Raw genomic sequence first — 18,667 nt, forward strand, 5'->3', positions numbered from 1 at the left:
TTCCCTCACTTTTTTCTTTTTTCCTTCCCTCCTTCCCTCTCTCCCTCCTTCTTTCTTCCTACTTTAATAGTATAGTTTTCATTTCTTTGGTTATTGCTTCACCTTTATTTGTTCTAAAATATGAACTTTTCCTATTAGTCTTATTCACTATTGTCTCCTTGGCAATAGTATACTGTATGCTCAATAAATTTGTTAAAAGAATATATGCTGTTTTCTTCTTTCTACAACTGTTATTGGTTAGGTTGCTCTGTATAATATTTCTAACATTTTTTTCTTTCATCTTCTTAGTCTTTTTGCCCTTTTTGTTGTTGTTCTATTATTGTGGGATAATTTATCCATTTATTGTTTTATGTCCCTTTTTGTTTGGTAGTAGTTCATTTGCTACTTACTGCTTCTGTTGCTGTTTTAAATTTGGCAAATCATGTTTTTCATCTCTGAAAATCTTTTCATCTCCATTAATCCTTTCCTCACATGCAGAATTCTCTGAGATTCCTTAAAAACATTAAGTACTATGCATTTTATTACTTCCCTCTCAATTTATACCAGCTATTTGAGACTGTCAGATTTTATATCTGTTTTTTGGCTCTAGGGTATTTAAACTTCACTGTGTAGTACATTTTAAAACACTTTAGGGCTACGAAATAAAAGAGAATGGAGTGTCCATTTGTTTATTAGTATTGTTATTTGTGTGGAATCACAAGGTTTTTAGTAGTACAAAGTTAGGGCTCAAGAGTTTTTAATTTGCCAAGATTGTTATGTGGGAGTATTCTGGACAGGATCTACTTTATATTTTTTTTAAGTTATTTATTTTGTGAGAGAAAGAGAGAGCAAGAGCAGGGGAAGGACAGAGAGAATCCCAAGGACAGAGAAAATCTGTCAGTGCAGAGCCTGATGCGAGGCTCGAACTCCCAAACCGTGAGATCATGACCTGAGCTGAAATCAAGAGTCGGACGGTTAACTGACTGAGCCACCCAGGTGCCCTGAGACAGCATCTACTTCTTGAACTATTTTTTGAGACCCAAAATGGTAGAGAACTGGATCAAAGAAAAAGCAGTCAAAGAAAGTTTGAATACAAAATGCCTATTCTTTAGACAATGGCAATTGGGAACTTGAAAGAATTGGTTATTCCTTTCCTTAATTACTTATACTTTGGAATTTTGACCTGAGAACCCAACAGTGAATGAGTTCCTGTTCTCCCAAAATCCAGTTTAATGCCAGACACAGACAATATAAACAAAATAAGTAAAACAATAGTGGTGGTGGTGTACCAGAAAGTGAAGGAAATCCATAATTTGTGGCTTACATTTTCTACTGAGAGGCCAGCAGAGATTTCTGCAGAATGAAAGAGATTTGACATTGCATTTTGAAGTGATAGCATTTAACCTGTGATGAGTAAAAAAATTACGAAGCAATGCTTAAGTTTTTTTCTTGTAAGAATCCTCATACAGGGATGGAAAAACAAATCGTTTTTTTTCTTTTTTTTAATGTTTTTATTTATTTCTGAGAGAGAGAGAGACAGTGTGAGCAGGGGAGGGTCAGAGAGAGAGGGAGATACAGAATCTGAAACAGACTCCAGGTTCTGAGCTAGCTGTCAGCACAGAGCCCAACGCGGGGCTCAAACCCACGAACCCTGAGATCATGACCTGAGCCGGAGTCAGACGCTTAGGTGACTGAGCCACCAAGGCGCCCCAAGGAAAAACAAATCTTAATGTATTGACTCAAGATAGGTGGTTTGAAGGGAATGGGACTGAACCTCAGTTTTGTGCATGTAGCTGCTAGAATTCTATTTATTTTCACATTACTGTGAAATTAACCATTAAAACCTTAAGTTTAAAATGGACGTTTAAAAAGTTTTCCCCTCATACTTGAAAACTGTTTATGGTAGCAGTAATTCTGATGGCTTAGGCATACCTGAGTGGCGCAGTTGGTTGTGTCCAACTCTTGGTTTTGGCTCAGGTCATGATCTCACAGTTCATGAGTTTGAGCCCCACGTTGGGCTTTGTACTGGCAGCGCAGAGCTTGCTTGGGAGTGTTTCTCTCTCCCTCTCTCTCTGACCCTCCCCTGCTTGTGCTTTCTCTTTCTTTCTCAAAATAAATAAAACATTAAAAAAAAATGATTTACTTTCATATTCCTGAATGACCCACAGATATCTCCCAGTGCCCAGTTTTGATTACTGGCAATATATGCCACTGTGAATACTACTGTTTTTAAATCATGGGGGGAAGGGGTAATATTTTTGTTGATATTAACTAGCCTAATGATCTGCAGATCTCTGAGCCAGGTGTTTAATTATTTTTCAAGTTCAAATTTACTTAAACTTCAGGGAGTCTAAGATTGCAATCAAAACATTTTGATATTTACAAAGACAATTTTGTTTGGTTTGTTAATCTCAGCTAGGTAGGTTTTGCTTTTAAGAGAATCTTCATCAGTTTCCTTTTTTTCCATCAGAGACAATAGTTTCAATGGCTAAAATGCTGGATTAAATATGAAAATATGCTCTAGTCCAAGTTCTCTTTATTTACTGTGAAAAAAAGAAAGCAATGTGCCAGACCTGTGAACTTCTCTGATAAATGGAGGCCACAACAACTCTGCATGTGAATACCAACAACCAGTTAAGACATATTTCTATACCCTTCGAATTTCCAAATATTTAAGAATTGAAGTTTACTTCAAGTGTTTGTAAAATTTCAATTAATAGAGATTTATTCAGGATTTATGTGGATTTACTCTTGACAGAAACTCAAGATACAAGTAGCTATGTACCTAGCCCAGTGGTTTTCAAACTGTAGTGAAAGATGAGTTTTTATTTCCCATCTATTATGGACTGATGTTTGCAAAAACCATTTATCAAAAAATAAAGGAAAACAACACATGTTAAATAAAAAAGCTCAAGTAGCTTATTCAACTGACAAAATTTCATTTTAATAATATCAGTAAAATAATATGAAGAATTATAAAAACCATGCATGTATAGTCTATGGTAAATTTCTCTATTATGCTCTTAACTTTATGTTATTTAGTAATTGTGTTTAAAGTTATGAAATAGAAGGGTGCTGGGCTGGCTCAGTCAGTGGAGCATGCAGCTCTTGATCTCAGGGTTGTGAGTTTCAGCACCATGTTAGGTGTAGAGGTAACTTAAATAATAAAAATAAAGTTATGAAATAGCAGTTGGGTATTTTATTTATTTTAAAGTTTATTTACTTACTTAGAGAGAGAGCATGAGCAGGGAAGGGGCAGAAGGAGAGGGGTAGAGAGAATCCCAAGAAGGCTTCGCACTGTCAGCACAAAGCCAAATGTGGGGCTTGATCTCATTACTGTGAGATCATGACCTGAGCCAAAATCAAAGTCGGACACTTAATTGACTGAGCCACTCAGGCACCCCAGCAGTTAGGTATTTTAAACACCTAACGTATACCTTGAACAAATATGGTCTTATCAATACTTTAAGTTTAAATGTAACAAATGAGCTTATATCTTGCTTGTTAACTTATCTAGGTTGGATTGAAGATAGCACTACTTTCAGAATATTTAAAGTGTTCTTAAGTGTTTGTGAAGTATGAACTTGCTGATGGTGGAGCTGTAGAGCATTGTTTCTTCAGGGGGCCATCAAAAACAACATACTGTGTGGTATAACTTGTGACTTTCGAAGATCACAGTGCTTACAGCTGGTCCTTTCCAATGGACAAGTATCCCCGTGCTTTTGAACTGGCTCCACTGGGTGCTTGATTTATGTAATGGATCAATGACAGCACCTTATGAAAATTTTCAAACATACAGAAAAATGTAAAGAGTTTTATAGAGTGCCCGTATATTCACCATGTGGATTCCTACCATTAACATTTTACTATGCTTGCGTTATACATTATATATGACTATACAAATATCCACCTCTCTATCCAACCATCAGTAAGAAAAACCTAAATACTTAAGCATGTATATCATTAACTAGTTTGTTTTCTTTTGAGCTAAAATACACATTAGTGCAACATATCGATAGTAAGTATATGTTTTCTGAGTTTTGACATAAATGCATACACCTTTGTAAGCCAAAACTCTGTTAAGATATAGGGCAGGGTTAGTCACTGAGTGGCGATTTTGCCTCCTAGGGGACATTTGACTGTGTGGCGGTATTTTTAGCTGTTCTAATTGGGCATGGTAAGGGTAGGGTAGTACTGACATCTAGTGGGTAGAGTCTGGTCACAGTTGTCAGTAGTGCCACTTTTAAGAAACCCTGATGTAGGACATTACTATAACCCCAGGAAGTTTTATCCTGCCTCTTCCTGTTAATTATAAATTATTATATTACTATATATTATAATTAATTCTAAAAAAATTTATTGTAGGATTACACATAAAAGACACAGATATAGACAGTGTTTTCACCAACACTCTTATAGAAGACAAAGTAAAGAAGTTATCATATGTTTCCTTAGAAATTACCAAGATGTAATGCCAACATGAAACTCAGTGCAAGCAGTTTGACACAGGATAGACAATGTCGTCCAAAGTCATAGATTTCTTTTCTTTTTTTTTTAATGTTTTAAAATTTATTTTTGAAAGAGAGAGGGCACAGCAGGGGAAGGGTAGAGAGAGAGGGAGACACAGAACCCGAAGCAGGCTCCAGGCTCTGAGCTGTCAGCACAGAGCCCAGTGTGGGGCCTGAACCCACGAACTGTGAGGTCACAACATGAGCCGAAGTTGGACACTTAACCAACAGCCCAGGTGCTCCCAAAGCACCTGATGGCCCAGATTGATGTCCAATTAATACCCATCAGAATGAATGGTTGGGATGATCTTCAGGCACTGAATAAAGGTTACTTTTACGCCTAGGATTTGATAAGATATGTACAGCATCCATTTCAAGGTATGTATAGAATGTATGTTAGAATGCTGATAACATGGTGCCAAATAGGAAATCTGCCAACTTTGGAGAGGAAACTGAGGAAACCTGCCTTGCTCTAATGTTGGCTATACACTTTTTTCTCTTGGAGGTGGTATTTGAGAAGATTCTCCTTTTAAGAAAACTCAGAACAAGCAGCATAGTTGTTTCACTCCAACTAAAGTTCAAGTCCCCAAAGTTCAACAAAACTTTTTGATCCTTGACAGCTCAGAGGGACAATAGTCATTTGTTTATTAGACATTGATTGATGAATTGATTAATTTGGCAAAGGGTACCTGGTGATGTCATTCAGTCTCATGACTTTAAATACCACCCATATGCTGACAACTCTCAAATTTTTATCTCTAGTTTAAACTGTAAACTCCTAATTGCCTACGTGACATCTCCATTTGAATAGGTAAAGGGCAGTTTAAACAATGTGTCCAAAACTGAATTCTCCAAAGCCTTCTCTTTTCTAGCTCAGAAAATAGACCATTTTCCTTGTCTCACACTGCACATCCAATTTGTGAACAGGTCCTGCATGGCTCTGTCTATTTTCAAAATTTATGCTAGGTCTAACTATTTTCACCATGTGCACTTTTATCTTCTGGTCCAAGCCATCATAATCTTTTGGGGGGATTATTGTAGTAGCCTCATAACTGGACTCCTGATTTCTACCTTTGTCCCTCGTAGACTGTTTTCAACATTGCAGCCAGAGTGATCCTTTTTAAATATAAACAGTGGCGGGGCACCTGGGTGGCCCAGTTGGTTAAGTGTCTGACTTTAGCACAGGTCATGATGTCACAGCTCATGAGTTCAAGTTCCACATCAGGATCTGTGATCACAGCTCAGCCTGGAGCCTCCTTTGGATTCTGTGTCTCCATCTCTCTCTGCCCCTCCCCTACTCGCACTCTGTCTCTCTCTCAAAAATAAATAAACATTAAAAAGAATTTATTTTTTTATTTCTGAGAGAGAGAGACAGTGTGAGAAGGCGAGGGTCAGAGAGAGAGGGAGATATAGAATCCGAAACAGGCTCCAGGCTCTGAGCTGTCAGCATAGAGCCTGACGCGGGTCTTGAACCCACAAACTGTGAGATCATGACCTGAGCTGAAGTCGGCCACCCAACCGACTGAGCCACCCAGGAGCCCCATAAAAAGAATTTTTTGAATATGAACAGTGGCCACCCTCACAAATTTCATTGAGAGTAAAAGCTGAAATAGTAATAATGGCCTGAACATCCTGTATGATCTGCTGCTACCCTTGCCCTGATGTTTTTTGACTTTGTCCTCTGTTGCTCTCCCCTTCAGTTTATTCCAGCCATGCTTTCTGACTGTTCTTCAGACCTGCCAGGTGGGCGTAGTTTGCTTCTCACCTCAGTGACTTTAAGTTTCAAATGTAGTTTTTCCAGTCCCACGCTCCCCTTTCCCTACCTTGTTTTTGCTTCTCCCCATCTGACATGTATATTTTACTTGTCTGCTTGCCGCTCCTTCCATGAGCATGTAAACTTCACCAGAGCATAGAATTTTGTCTGTTTTGTTTGTTGTATTCTGAGCACCTAAACTAGCACTAGGCACACAGTGGGCACTCAGTATTTGTTGAATAAATGACTTGAGTCGCTACCCTACTGCACGCTGTACACTGTGCTAGACTGTGGGTAGTCACAATGAGGGGCCCCTCTCCTCATGGAGCATAGATTGTATGGGAGACACAGTATAGCACATAAGTGTATGTACAGAATCAAAGAAAAGCTCTCAAGGAAGGAGCTTGGTTGTATGAGAGTAAACAAACTAGGAAGCTGATAGGAGGGGTGGGGAGGCTTCCTCCCATCAGGGGTCAAAAGCTGGGATCTGACAAATGAACATTAAGTAGCTTCTGTAAGTGGTGTGCCTTTTCTCATTCTTGAAATTTTCTTTTTTAAGTTAAAGATGGGTCCTTCTAGACATTGATTCCTTTTATTAATCTTTGATTTGTGCCATTGTACTTGTTTCTATTTCATTGACTATCTTAGTTTCTTCTACTTTGAGAAGATTTAGTTTGCAATTATTTTTCTGACTTGTTGAGATTGATATTTAGATTACTAATGCATTTATGGTTATAAATTCCCTCTATACGTAGTGTCAGCTAAATCCCACAAGATTTGATAATAGTATTTTCAGTAGACCTTTCACATTGTTAATTTAATTACTGATATATTTGCATTTAGAAATAATATCTCAGGGTGCCTGGGTGGCTCAGTCAATTAAGTGTCCGACTTTGCTCAGATCATGATCTCACGGTTCATGGGTTCGAGCCCCGCATCGGGCTCTGTGCTGACAGCTCAGAGTCTGGAGCTGTTTCAGATTCTGTGTCTCCCTCTCTCTCTGCCCCTCCCCTGCTCATGCTGTGGTCTCTCTCTCTCTCTCTCAAAAATAAACATTAAAAAAAATTTTTTTAAAGACCAACAAAAATCATCATTTAAAAAAAACAAGAATTTTTTTTTTTTTTTTTGCTCAATTGGTTAATATCCCATCTCCTTCCATAAATTACTTGGGGCAGGTCTGGGATAAGTAAGATCGTAGAATTGTGATTACAAACAGGGGGAAAATGGTTGGAAACTAAGATAAAGCCAGGAATAAAGTTAGCATTATAAAATATATTTCATATAGTTCTGTATAGCTTTTAGAAGTGGAGGAAAACTACAGTATTTTCAAATGTTCCAACTTGAAAAAAATTCACTATAAGATCTTTAAATTACTCACAACTACCCTGAGCAGTTTTAAGTATCATTTATGAAAATCTGTTCTTACTGTCCTTTCCAAGGAAATAATCTTATGTAATGTCAGTCTACTTTGTGAGTGACTTGTTAAAGCTAACTAACATTCCATCAAGTTTATCAAAGTTTACTAAACTTTATTAATTATATTCATCAAGTAGTTAAGTGATTGTTCTGTTTGGTTGAAAATGCTGGAACGGTAATTGTACTTTATAATGTAATGTGACGTAAGGGAAATGGTGTAGAATTGTGATCAGGAAGACCAGAGATCTAACTTTGGTTTTGAGGTTGGATTCCTACAAGCTAGACAGCGAGGTACTTACTGCTTATGGTAATAGGAGTACGGATCAACAGGAAGGAACTAACAGAATTTAACTGGGGAGATGGAAACACTCTCTGGTATTGGGATGTTTGGTTTTTTGTTTGTTTATGAAAGGCACTTAAATTCTCCTTTCACGCTGTTAGTAAGTATTCCAGAATTGGTACATGGTTATTACATGTACTGTTCTGTTAACTTTGTGTCTGTACATTTAAAGCTTTCCACAATAAAATGGTTTTTTAAAGCAACATTCTGGTCTACCATGTTAGGAAATCAGAAGACATTTAGAATCCAGAAATCAAGAAATAGCCATATAAGCATATTATTTAGAAACGTGGAACGGGCAAAAAGGTTAAAAGATATCAAAATGGTTGTGTCAGGGTCAGGACTGTGTGTGGAGAGGGCTGGAGTCTGGGGTGTCTATTTTGTAAGACTTTCAGTGTTACTTGATTTTTTTTTTTAACCTTATATATGTATCACTTTGATAAGCCAATATGTTTGTTCTGTGGATTTCTGCATTGTTTTCAGGGAAAACATCGACATGATCCTATGTGAATAGTTAGAGACCAGTGTTTGGAATATATAAAAATTCTATTTGCCGCTTATAATTTTGGCAGTATGCCCAATTATTTCCATTGCCAAAGGTGGTGATTTACATTTGAATTCCTACTTCAGATGAGTGGAGCTAAGAAGTTGATTGCATATAGTTTCTTCCTGTTTGCTCTTGCCCTCCTGCAGTTTGTTTTTTACACAAGAGTCAAGAGTGATCATAAATAAGCTTATATTACTCTCCTATTTGAAAGCCACTGAATGCCTTCCCACTGCAGTTAGAAAAATTCAAACACTTCATCCTGGCCTACAAAAAAGGCCATAAATGATGTAAATGATTGGTTGTCTCATTCTCTTGCCATTCCTCCCTCCTCACTGTGTCAGCCTCCATGGCCTTAGCACGCTCATCGCCCATTCTTGCCTCAAGGCCTTTGTGCTTGCTCTTCCTCATGAGATTGGCTGCTTTTCATCATTCAGGATTTGATTCATGCAGGATTTAATTTAGTTTCTGGAAAAGGCCATCTCTGACCATCTAGCTCTCTCCACCCCTTCTCCATCTAGAGCAGAGTGGTGCTGAGTGCGGTCCTCAGACCAGAAGCTGGAGCTGGGATTTGTTTGGTTTGGAAATGGCCTAGGCCCTAACACAGACCTGCTAAAGGAAAACCTGCATTTTAATGAGATCCCAATGTGATTATATGTACTTTTAAATTTTCAGAAGCTCTAGTCTTGAATAATCTCCCTGCTCACTTTCCCCACATATCTGTTAACAGTTTCATCCATTTCTGAAGATAACTTTGTCATTGGGTCACCTGTGCACTTCTCCCTAAATGGAGTTCCACAGGGCACCACCTCTTCCAACTTGTTCTCTCCTGGATTCCAGCACCTGACCCAGTATCTGCACCTAGAACATGCACAGCGAGTATTTGATGTGTGAAAGAATACATGAATGTGGAGATTATTTTGTGTTTCTCAAAAAATTGTACAGTTATCGTATAACTGTACAATAAAAATCAGGACTCTCCCTTGCTTGTAAAAAAAAAACTGTCTTTAAAATAGTGTGACGGGGCACCTGGGTGGCTCAATAGCTTAAGCGTCCGACTTCGGCTCAGGTCATGGTCTTGCGGTTCATGAGTTCGTGTCATGTGCCGACAGCTCAGAGCCTGGAGCCTGCTTCGGATTCTGTGTCTCCCTCTCTTTCTGCCCTTCCCCACTTACACTCCGTCTCTCTCTCTCTCTCAAAAATAAACATTAAAAAAATGTATAGTGTGACAAATAGAGAATCACTTATTTATCCTTGTCTTCAGGTAGTTTGTTTTCCAAACCAAAGTTTAGGTTTTTTTAAGTGCTTTGCTATGAACTTAAAACCATGACTCATGTTTTCTTTCTGGTATTTTAAAAAGCACGCTCATAGTTAGTTATCTTCAAAGGTTTTCATCTAAAGTAAATGTTAGTTTGTTATTTGAATCAAATTTTACTAGATCAGAAATAATCTTTTTAAAAAATAGGATAATATGATCCTGTAAATGTGAGTGAAATGCAAAACTTGAGGTTAAACTGCAAATAAAAACTGATGGAACAAATGGTGTATCAGTTTTTTACTTTTGAGGTAGTTTCTGCTATTCTACATATAAAGATATGTTCCCAAGATACGTTTCCTATTGCATATCCTGGTGAAATTTGTCAGGAAGCGACACTGCAATCTACAAACTTTGAATGAAGAAATAGGGCAGCTTAAGTCAGTGGGGGTGTTTTTGTTCCCCCACACCCTTCCAGGAATATTTGGCAATGGCTGAAGACATTTTTGGTTGTCACAACTGGTGGGGAGTACTACTAGCATCTAGTGGGTAGAGCCCAGGGATACTGCTGAACACCTTGTCATGCACCAAACAGCCCCCGACTGGAAAGAATTTAGCCCAAAATGTCAGTGGTGCTGCCGCTAGGAGACTCTGGCTTAAGTTGAGAGAGCCCTTCCTCTGCAGATACTAAGCCATCAGAGAAAGAGTACTTTGGGGGCGCCTGAGTGGCTCAGTCAGTTAAGCGTCCAGCTTTGGTTCAGGTCATGATCTCGCAGTTTGTGAGTCTGAGCCGCGTGTTGGGCTCTGTGCTGACAGCGAGGAGCCTGCCTGGGATTCCCTCCCTCTCTCTGTCCTTCTGTGCTTGTGTGCGTGTGTGCTCTCTCTCAAAGTAAACATTTAAAAAGAAAAAGAGTACTTTGTCCTACCTTTTGCATAAGAGAATATATAGAAATAGGCAACTTAAAGATTCAGATGGGTATATTGGCATGGCATTCTCAGGTAACCTTATATTTTTTAAAAGACTGAAAAAGGGTTATTGGTTTTCCTTATTTTACAGATGGGGTCGAGGATTTGGTCTTTTGGGTTCCATTTTTGGAAAGGATGGTGTATTAAACCAGCCAAACAGTGTCTTTGGACTTATATTTTATATACTACAGTTATTACTTGGTAAGTATACAGCAATACAAAAACTAAGTTTGTTTTGTTGTATTTCCATTTAGTACTTTGTGTCTTTTCCCGGAAATGTCTTTGTAGTAAATAGCAGCATGTTCGTGATAGAACCACTTGTCTGCAGCACACTTTTCTGCTGTGAACATTGTGTTCCCCAAGATTTTGATCATGCTCATGCTGAGCTTGGTATCTGTCGGTGTTTAATCGACGATGGCAACATCCCATAGTGTCCGGAAAAACCAGTCCCAGTCAGGGAACTTACTACTCCAAACAGTCTTCCCTGGAAACGTTTTTACTTATTATGTTATATACTGTGCAGTTAAACATGTTACGCACTGAGAAAACATCAACAGTAAGCAATGTACATGCTGCCATCACCTTCACACCTCTGCTGTCCCCGTTGCTTTCTGTTCTTTTTACTTAATTTTATGCGAACCCTTATGTTGTTTCTCCTCTTCAGTTTTTTGTTGTTGATATCAAGGTTTCGATTTTTTTTTTTTATGCTCAAAAACACTGTGGTGATCAACATTTTGAAAGTCCCCTTCACACACACCTCCTGCTTTGAATTAGTTCCGCAAACTCAGTTTCTAAACATGGGATGAAGGAGTCAAAAGACATAGATTTTTTTTTTAATGTTTAATTTTTTAATTCATTATCTACAAATTATAGCCATTATTATATTTTAATTTCCTTACATTGTCACTTTTATTATTGGGATCCTGATAATCCGTTTTCATATTTGTTAGAAACATTTTACCCATTCTCTAGCCTTTTTTATGTTAATTTGGTGAATTTTGATCATACGAAATTTTTTATGCTTTTAGAGGTAAATCCATCCATTTTTGTCTTTGGGTTTTAATTGTTAATATTCTGCCCTGTCATCTGCCAGCTCTTTTGTGCTCTTCCGTCTAGCTGAAGTTCATTTGTTAGGAGGCAAATTGTGAATGTAAGGTTTCCTAAATATTCCTTATCAGGTTTGCCCTGTTCCATATCCAATAGAAATACAAAAATACGAGGATATTCATAGCAGTACAGTTTAAAATAGCAAAATATTGGAAGCGTTCAAGCATAATGGCTGAACAAATTAGGTTACCTCCATATTAGAAAATACTATAAAGCCATTAAAGGAAAAAAGTAGGTCTACATGTATATTCTAGAAGGATCAAGACAGAGGTTAGTGAAAAAAGCAAATTGTCATATAATAGATATAAGTTTATGTTTTATATATATATATATATAAATATATGCATATATATATGCATAGAAATGCATAGAAAAGGGTCTGGTGGTTGGAGGCCAGGAGTGAGATTTTTATTTTTTTTATTCCATTTATTCTGTTTGGATTTCTAAAGAAGAAATATAAGCCAAAATTAAAATAGCCCAAGACACGCATTTGACTATGTTAATTTTTGGAGATAGAGATGGAACAAATTTCTATTTATAATATTTGATTTGTGAATTTTCTTATATATATATATTTTTAAATCATGTGTATCCTATGTATTTTTTCTGTTCACATTTTGTGCATTCACATGCATTTTAATGTCTGGAGGCACATTGAAGGCACATGTGAACTCATTTAACAGTTTTCCAGAGCACATCATCTTCACTCCCTTCTAAGTTGTTTGAGAGACAGCATTTTTAATATAATTTTTCCATAGGCAATACATTCACAAGTTCAAAAGTAAAAATAAATGAAATGCTGTCCAGCGAAAAGCCTGCCCCATCCTGGTCCCCCTCTGCCTACTTCCTACTGCCTTTCATCCCTAACTGGTATCTGTTGTTGCTGTAGAATTTCTTTAGGCATATCCAAGAAAATACAAATATATCATCTTAATTTTCCTGCTTTTTAAAATATAAAAACCAGATTCTATACATACTGTTCTGTATACTGTTTTCTTTTCTGCTTGACTGATACATTGTGGTGATATTTCCATAGCAGTCCACTAAGTGTCTTCATCTTTCCTTACAACTGCAAAATACTCTATTGCTTGGTAGTACTGTCATTTATTTAGAGTTATAGCACATTGTAAATTCCACTGGGAGCTGTATCCCAAGCCACTGGCTACGTCACATTACATTAGGACAGGTTTGGTACAATAGTACTTAACCAATAGCCAGCATTTATGGAGCATTCAAAGCACTTTATACCTTTTAGCTCTTTTATTTATCTTTTTTTATCTTTTTTTTTTTTTTTAAGTAAGCTCTAAGCCCAACTTGGGGCTTGAACTCACAACCCTGAGATCAAGAGTTGCACTCTCTACTGGCTAAGGCACCCGGGAGCCCCATCTATTAGCTCTTTTAATCCACACATCAGTATTAGGAGGTAAAAAAAATGAGGTAAAAAAAACCTCAAGGAACAGAGTGACATGAAAAAAGTAAACAACAGCTCATACATTGTTGGAACTAACTTTCTTTTTAAAGTTAACGTGGCAGCATTAATTTTTGAAGTGTTAGACATTTAGCATAGATGAGGTTAGCAAACTGTTTAGGGGCCAGGCAGAAGACCATTTAGGCTTTGCTGGCTGTCACAGCTACTCAGCTCTACCACAGATGTTGCATAAATGAGTGAGCGTGGCTGGGTTCCAGTATGTCTGGAAGTGAGATTGGCTGGTCCCTGCCTGTAAGTAATCCAACAGTTATCTTAGGCTTGAAGAGCTTTATGAGAGGTCATACTTTAGTACTGACCAGTCCTGTGGGCAAGTCAGGCCTTTATGGTGAGGCTATAGCCTCCAGGCAAGCTTCTCATTCAACAGGAGGTGGGAATTTCAGCTCCTTAATTAACTTCTTCAAACCTCCTACCACCAATTATTTTTTCCTATTTGTGTTTTCCTTGTCCATTAGTTGTTGGGCAGGAGGGTAGTTTAATGCTCTAACTCCTCTGTCCATGAGAATAAGCGTGTACGTTCTCACTACTGTTGGTTACAGGAAATTACAAAACAATACATGTGAAGATGTTAGATAGCATTGAGAACGCCCTGGTTTAGCGCACATAACTGCCTTTTTTCTTGATCCGGTTTGACCCACATGTGGCCAACTGGTCAAACGTGGTTTCCGTTATCTTCCAGGCCGAGCCCTTTCTGAAATGTTTACTGCAACTTCTTTTTTTTCTTCTTCAGCAGCATATTGGTATAGTCATCTCCCATTATGGAATTTTGATAAGTTTGATCTAAACATAGAAAGCAAATTTTACTTCCCACAGATGGGGAGCCTCCAGTGTAAAGGCCAAGGGGAAGTGTGTCCTGCTTGGGAGAGAAGATGGTGGTCCTTACCTTCCTTTATCCACTAGGAAGGATGAGGGTGTCAATTTTACAGATCGGCTTCATTGCATCATATGATTACAAGAGTGCATATTTTCTTTGTGTGACTTAACAAAAGCTAGTTTATGATAGAAGTAATATTTCACCTAGAATACTGACAAACCAAAAACACTGCAGCTATAAAACTGGTATTCTGTGTGCAAAAGTCAGCCTGCATAACCTTAACAAAATAGAGGAGTAACTTTTTGTTCTCAAATTCCATAGCATTTTGCAGTAAAATCAGTATTCCAGCACTGCAGCAAATCGCAGGATGCTAGCTTTTAACTCTGAAACTTTCTCTCCATTGTCAAGGTCTGACAAAGCCACATGTCTCTTTCTCTTGCAGGCATGACAGCAAGTGCAGTCGCAGCTTTAATCCTCATGACGTCCTCCATCGTGTCTGTGGTGGGGTCATTGTACCTGGCCTACATTCTGTACTTTGTGCTGAAGGAGTTTTGCATCATCTGTGTCATCACATATGTGCTGAACTTCATTCTTCTTATCATCAACTACAAACGACTAGTTTATTTGAACGAGGCCTGGAAACGGCAGCTGCAGCCTAAGCAGGACTGACAGCCTGGCCAGCTCCGGACTGATGGCCTGAAGTCCCCTTTTCCATTAAGTTTATTTTGCAGCAGGTTTTGTTTCCTTTATTTTTAAATTCTTCACAACAGACACTTTCCCTGAGAATCTTAAACTGATTTTTTAAAATCCTGTAAATTAGAGGGGGCCCTAGCTATTTTGTGTCAATCTTCATTTTAAATATGGATACAAAAAAAAAAAGGATATGCCGAGCCAATCAAAGACAAGCTTTAACTTTACTTTAAAGATGTTTCTGAAATAATAAAATGTAGCCCTAGCCCCCTGCCCTTGATTGTAAAGTGAGCAACTATTGCTAGTAATTCTCTAATGTGTATAAATTCAATTTCAGGTATAACAAATGTGATCATGACATGAAAATATTTTAGGATAGATACTGTATTAAATATTGCCATGTTTACAATATGTAATATGTTTTTAGCCGATGGATTTAAACATGTAGGTTCAACTAGAATCCATTTATGTGATATTTGTAAATAAAGGTAGAAATATTGGATCCATCCCTGCAGAACTTACTGTACAGTTTAGTTGAAGTGTAGCGATGAAGAATTGTCAGCTCAACGTTGACCGAAGAAATAGGGAAAATAGTTAAGTCCATACAGAGCAACTTGTGAAAAGTACTGACAGCTGTGGGTCCAGCACTGACAGCAGAAATAATAGGGTAGTTGGTTCCCTTTCATCTCCTTCCTCAGAAAGGAAGAAACTAAATTTGGACATTCAAGTCAAGCTTGTGTCTAGTCATAAAACTGGATTGAGTATAACCTTACCAAATGAAGTCATGTGACCAGACCATGTCCAAGGCCTTCAGGACACTAAAAATGGGGAAATGGGTAGATTTCTTTGGAGAAAAGTTGGAAACATTAATATGGCATTTTTAGGTAAAGTCTCTTACAGCAGTTGAATTTTCATGCAGATATTTTTCCTTAACATCGGTGCCAGTCGACCAAACAGTATTAGGACCTTGAAATAACCAGTATAATCCCAGTTGCTCCAGAGTAGGATTGCTCTTGGGTAGCTCTGTAGTATTTCCTGTTTCATTCTGCACTAATTGGATATCTAGTTCTTAACTGTTTTAGAGTCAATATTAGATTTGTAATTTTAGGGCTGACAACGCTGCTCAGTTTGCTTAATTGGGAGTAGTACAGGTAGAAATATCTGAAGGTGAAATACACTAATGGTGTCACTACTCTTTCTAGTAACTACGCAATGCATAGGTTTTAAAGGTGATTTGAATAAACCCAAATGAAATGTGACAGTATGTTTCTATGGTTAACACCTTATACCAGAATGTTAAAAGTGCCTTCTGTCTTAAATCTCAAACCAAATATTTTGTGTGTTGAACTTGGGCAGAAGTGTCCTTCCTTCCTCTTACCATGAAGTAGAAAACCTGCATCAGTCTATACAAAGGTTCTGTACGATCATTTTGTTCCTTAGATTGAGAAATAGTAGCAATGCTTTTGCTTCCAATTAGATTAATCATTATGTTAAAAATAGACCGGTAACTTTTGAGTACTTTGATAAGCCGCCTTTTTGAAGGGAGGGGACAGGCTCTGCTCTGTACACCGTACTGTGTAGAGTCAGCAACTGTTCAGCAGTTTCCAACTAACTGTCCTAAGTGACGCAATGTATTTTTCTGGCCCAAGGCAGGTATCAAATCTGAACTGTAATGAACTTTCAACAGGTTTTAACCAGTTTTTGTAACAGTCGAATTCAGACTTCAAGGCTGTTTTCCCATGAATGTGAATATTTCAATGCCTGTTTTATTATGTATGTATTGTTCTTGTTTCTAGTTAAAGAACTCTAGAAAGCATTGATTGGATGTCTGGTGTTTATGGAGAAACAAGTCGTAATGTTGAAGAACTTGTTCAAAGAGGTCATCTTACAGCAGTGCTTCCAGGTCTGCCAAGCAGTTTACTGGTTCATTCTTTGAGGCTCGAGTGGAAAGGGTTAACAGTGAAGACTTCTGTGGTATATATAACACTGGTTGTGCTAAATAAGTTCCTCGTGTCCCAATTTCAAATGGATTTTCATCAGATTCTGTATCCATCAGCAGAGTATAGTTAAAGCTTGTCTTGATGTTGTGTTCTTGCAAATGTCTTCAACTCTCATATGATAAAATGTAAAAATGTCCAGCCAGACCCTGCAGGGTTTTCCTTTGCTTTCCTAAGCCTTGGGGGAAACACCACTGTTTCAGTTGTACAAAAATTGTTGCCACATTCCTAAGAGCCCAGTAGAATTAATATCTTTTTTTTTTTTCTCCTCACTGAGCGATGAAGGTGAGCTGCCTGAAATAACAGCATTGTAACGCCAGTATGTCAGTAAGTAACAGGACCCCAGCGGTGTGTTGGGTTATTTTTGCCCTGGAAGAATTTAGGCTCCCCTCTACATCCTCTCTTCCACTCCAAGAAGACACCAAGCTATAAAATCTTAGGATCGTTAGGACTCATTTAGACTGGATATTTGAAACACTGCAGTGTTACTAGCCACCAGCGTTGAAGAACATTGGTGGGGCGGTGGGGAGAATTGGATTTCTGTTTTTTGCAGTAATCCCACGCTTCCTGGTTTTGGGATAAGTTGTATGTAACAAATGAAGCCTCTTATTTACTTGGTAGTCATTTCATTTGAAGAAATAAGAGAAACTGTGGTTAGATGATAAATTCTAGGCAATCTAGGTGGTTTGGAGGATTTCATTCAGTTTTGCATTGCAGCTAGGTGCTTTCCGTGAAGGTAAACTGGTGAAATAACTCAGGTTTAACTAGCTGTGTGCCAGGAGTTACTTTTACTTTATGTATGTCACCTCTCTTTATTACTTTTGAAGATGTTGAAAGCATTGACTATTTTCATACAAAGATCTGTTATTTGGTACAAGAGATCTTTGGACCCTACTAGGTAGGATATAGGACCAAGACTACAGTGAAATTAAACCTGTTTGTTGGCTTTTGTTTGCTTGTATCTCATTCATATTTTTAAGATTATGAGCAAAAGTGCAAAGTAATCTTCAGCAATTCGTAACTTGAGATTAGAACCACTGCTTGACATGAGTGAATGCTGACAGATCTTGTCTTAAAAATTCATATTGGACAAATGCCAACAAGAAAATCACTATCATTGGCAACCTATTGGGAAGGAATACCTAATCTGCAACCTTTGTCCTCATGTATTTTCCCCCAAGATATAAGCATTGGTGGAACATTTCTATTCAGACATTTTAGGCAGCACTAATGATTCCTAATCTGTGAGAACAACCCTTCAATCAAACAAAAGGGGCAGGGGTGGGAATCCAGGCTACTTGGTTTTTGTTTTTTGTTTTACAAATTAGCCCAGAAAAGATGAAATGTTTTGTTATAAAACTGTATTAAGCATGGCCTAAGTATTAGGTGTATGATCTGTATAGTATGTTCCATCAAAAATATTTATTAATAGTGCTTTCAGCTCCGGAGTAAACATTCATTTAAAGTGGAGTTCACTGGGCAGACTTCCCCTTTAATATAGATAGAAATACTCTTTACCAGAGATTTAGGACAGTTTTGCTAACTGGTAAAAAAACAAATGTAAATATGTAAGAATGTTTATTTGTTGCACATAACTTTTTTGGTATAAAATAAATGTAGACGTTACCTGTGGAAGCTGTATGGCCATCCTTCTTACACTGCAGTATTACATTGCAAACATGAAGCTGCAATGAATCCAGTCCTCCTATAAACTATTCTTGAAGCTGATACTGTAACTCCATTTCTACAGGTGTCCTGAGTTGATTCTTTTTCCCTTAAATTAGAAGTAATTTATAGAAGACACAGGCAGAA

At 37.8% G+C, this 18,667-nt stretch overlaps 1 protein-coding gene across 1 annotated transcript in view; it reads left to right on the plus strand.

Moving 5' to 3' along the window:
* Nucleotides 1–17,487, plus strand: part of VKORC1L1 (vitamin K epoxide reductase complex subunit 1 like 1) — a 43,147-nt gene extending 25,660 nt beyond the window's left edge. The window contains exons 2-3 of the mRNA XM_039238078.1: nucleotides 10,853–10,962; nucleotides 14,611–17,487. Coding sequence (XP_039094009.1) covers nucleotides 10,853–10,962; nucleotides 14,611–14,837 — 337 coding nt within the window. The 3' untranslated portion in view covers nucleotides 14,838–17,487. The remainder of the gene's footprint in view (nucleotides 1–10,852; nucleotides 10,963–14,610) is intronic.
* Nucleotides 17,488–18,667: the final 1,180 nt, after the last annotated feature.

Source organism: Hyaena hyaena, unplaced genomic scaffold (genome assembly GCF_003009895.1).
Source record: "Hyaena hyaena isolate Hyena2069 unplaced genomic scaffold, ASM300989v1 scaffold_135, whole genome shotgun sequence".
Taxonomy (NCBI): domain Eukaryota; kingdom Metazoa; phylum Chordata; class Mammalia; order Carnivora; family Hyaenidae; genus Hyaena; species Hyaena hyaena.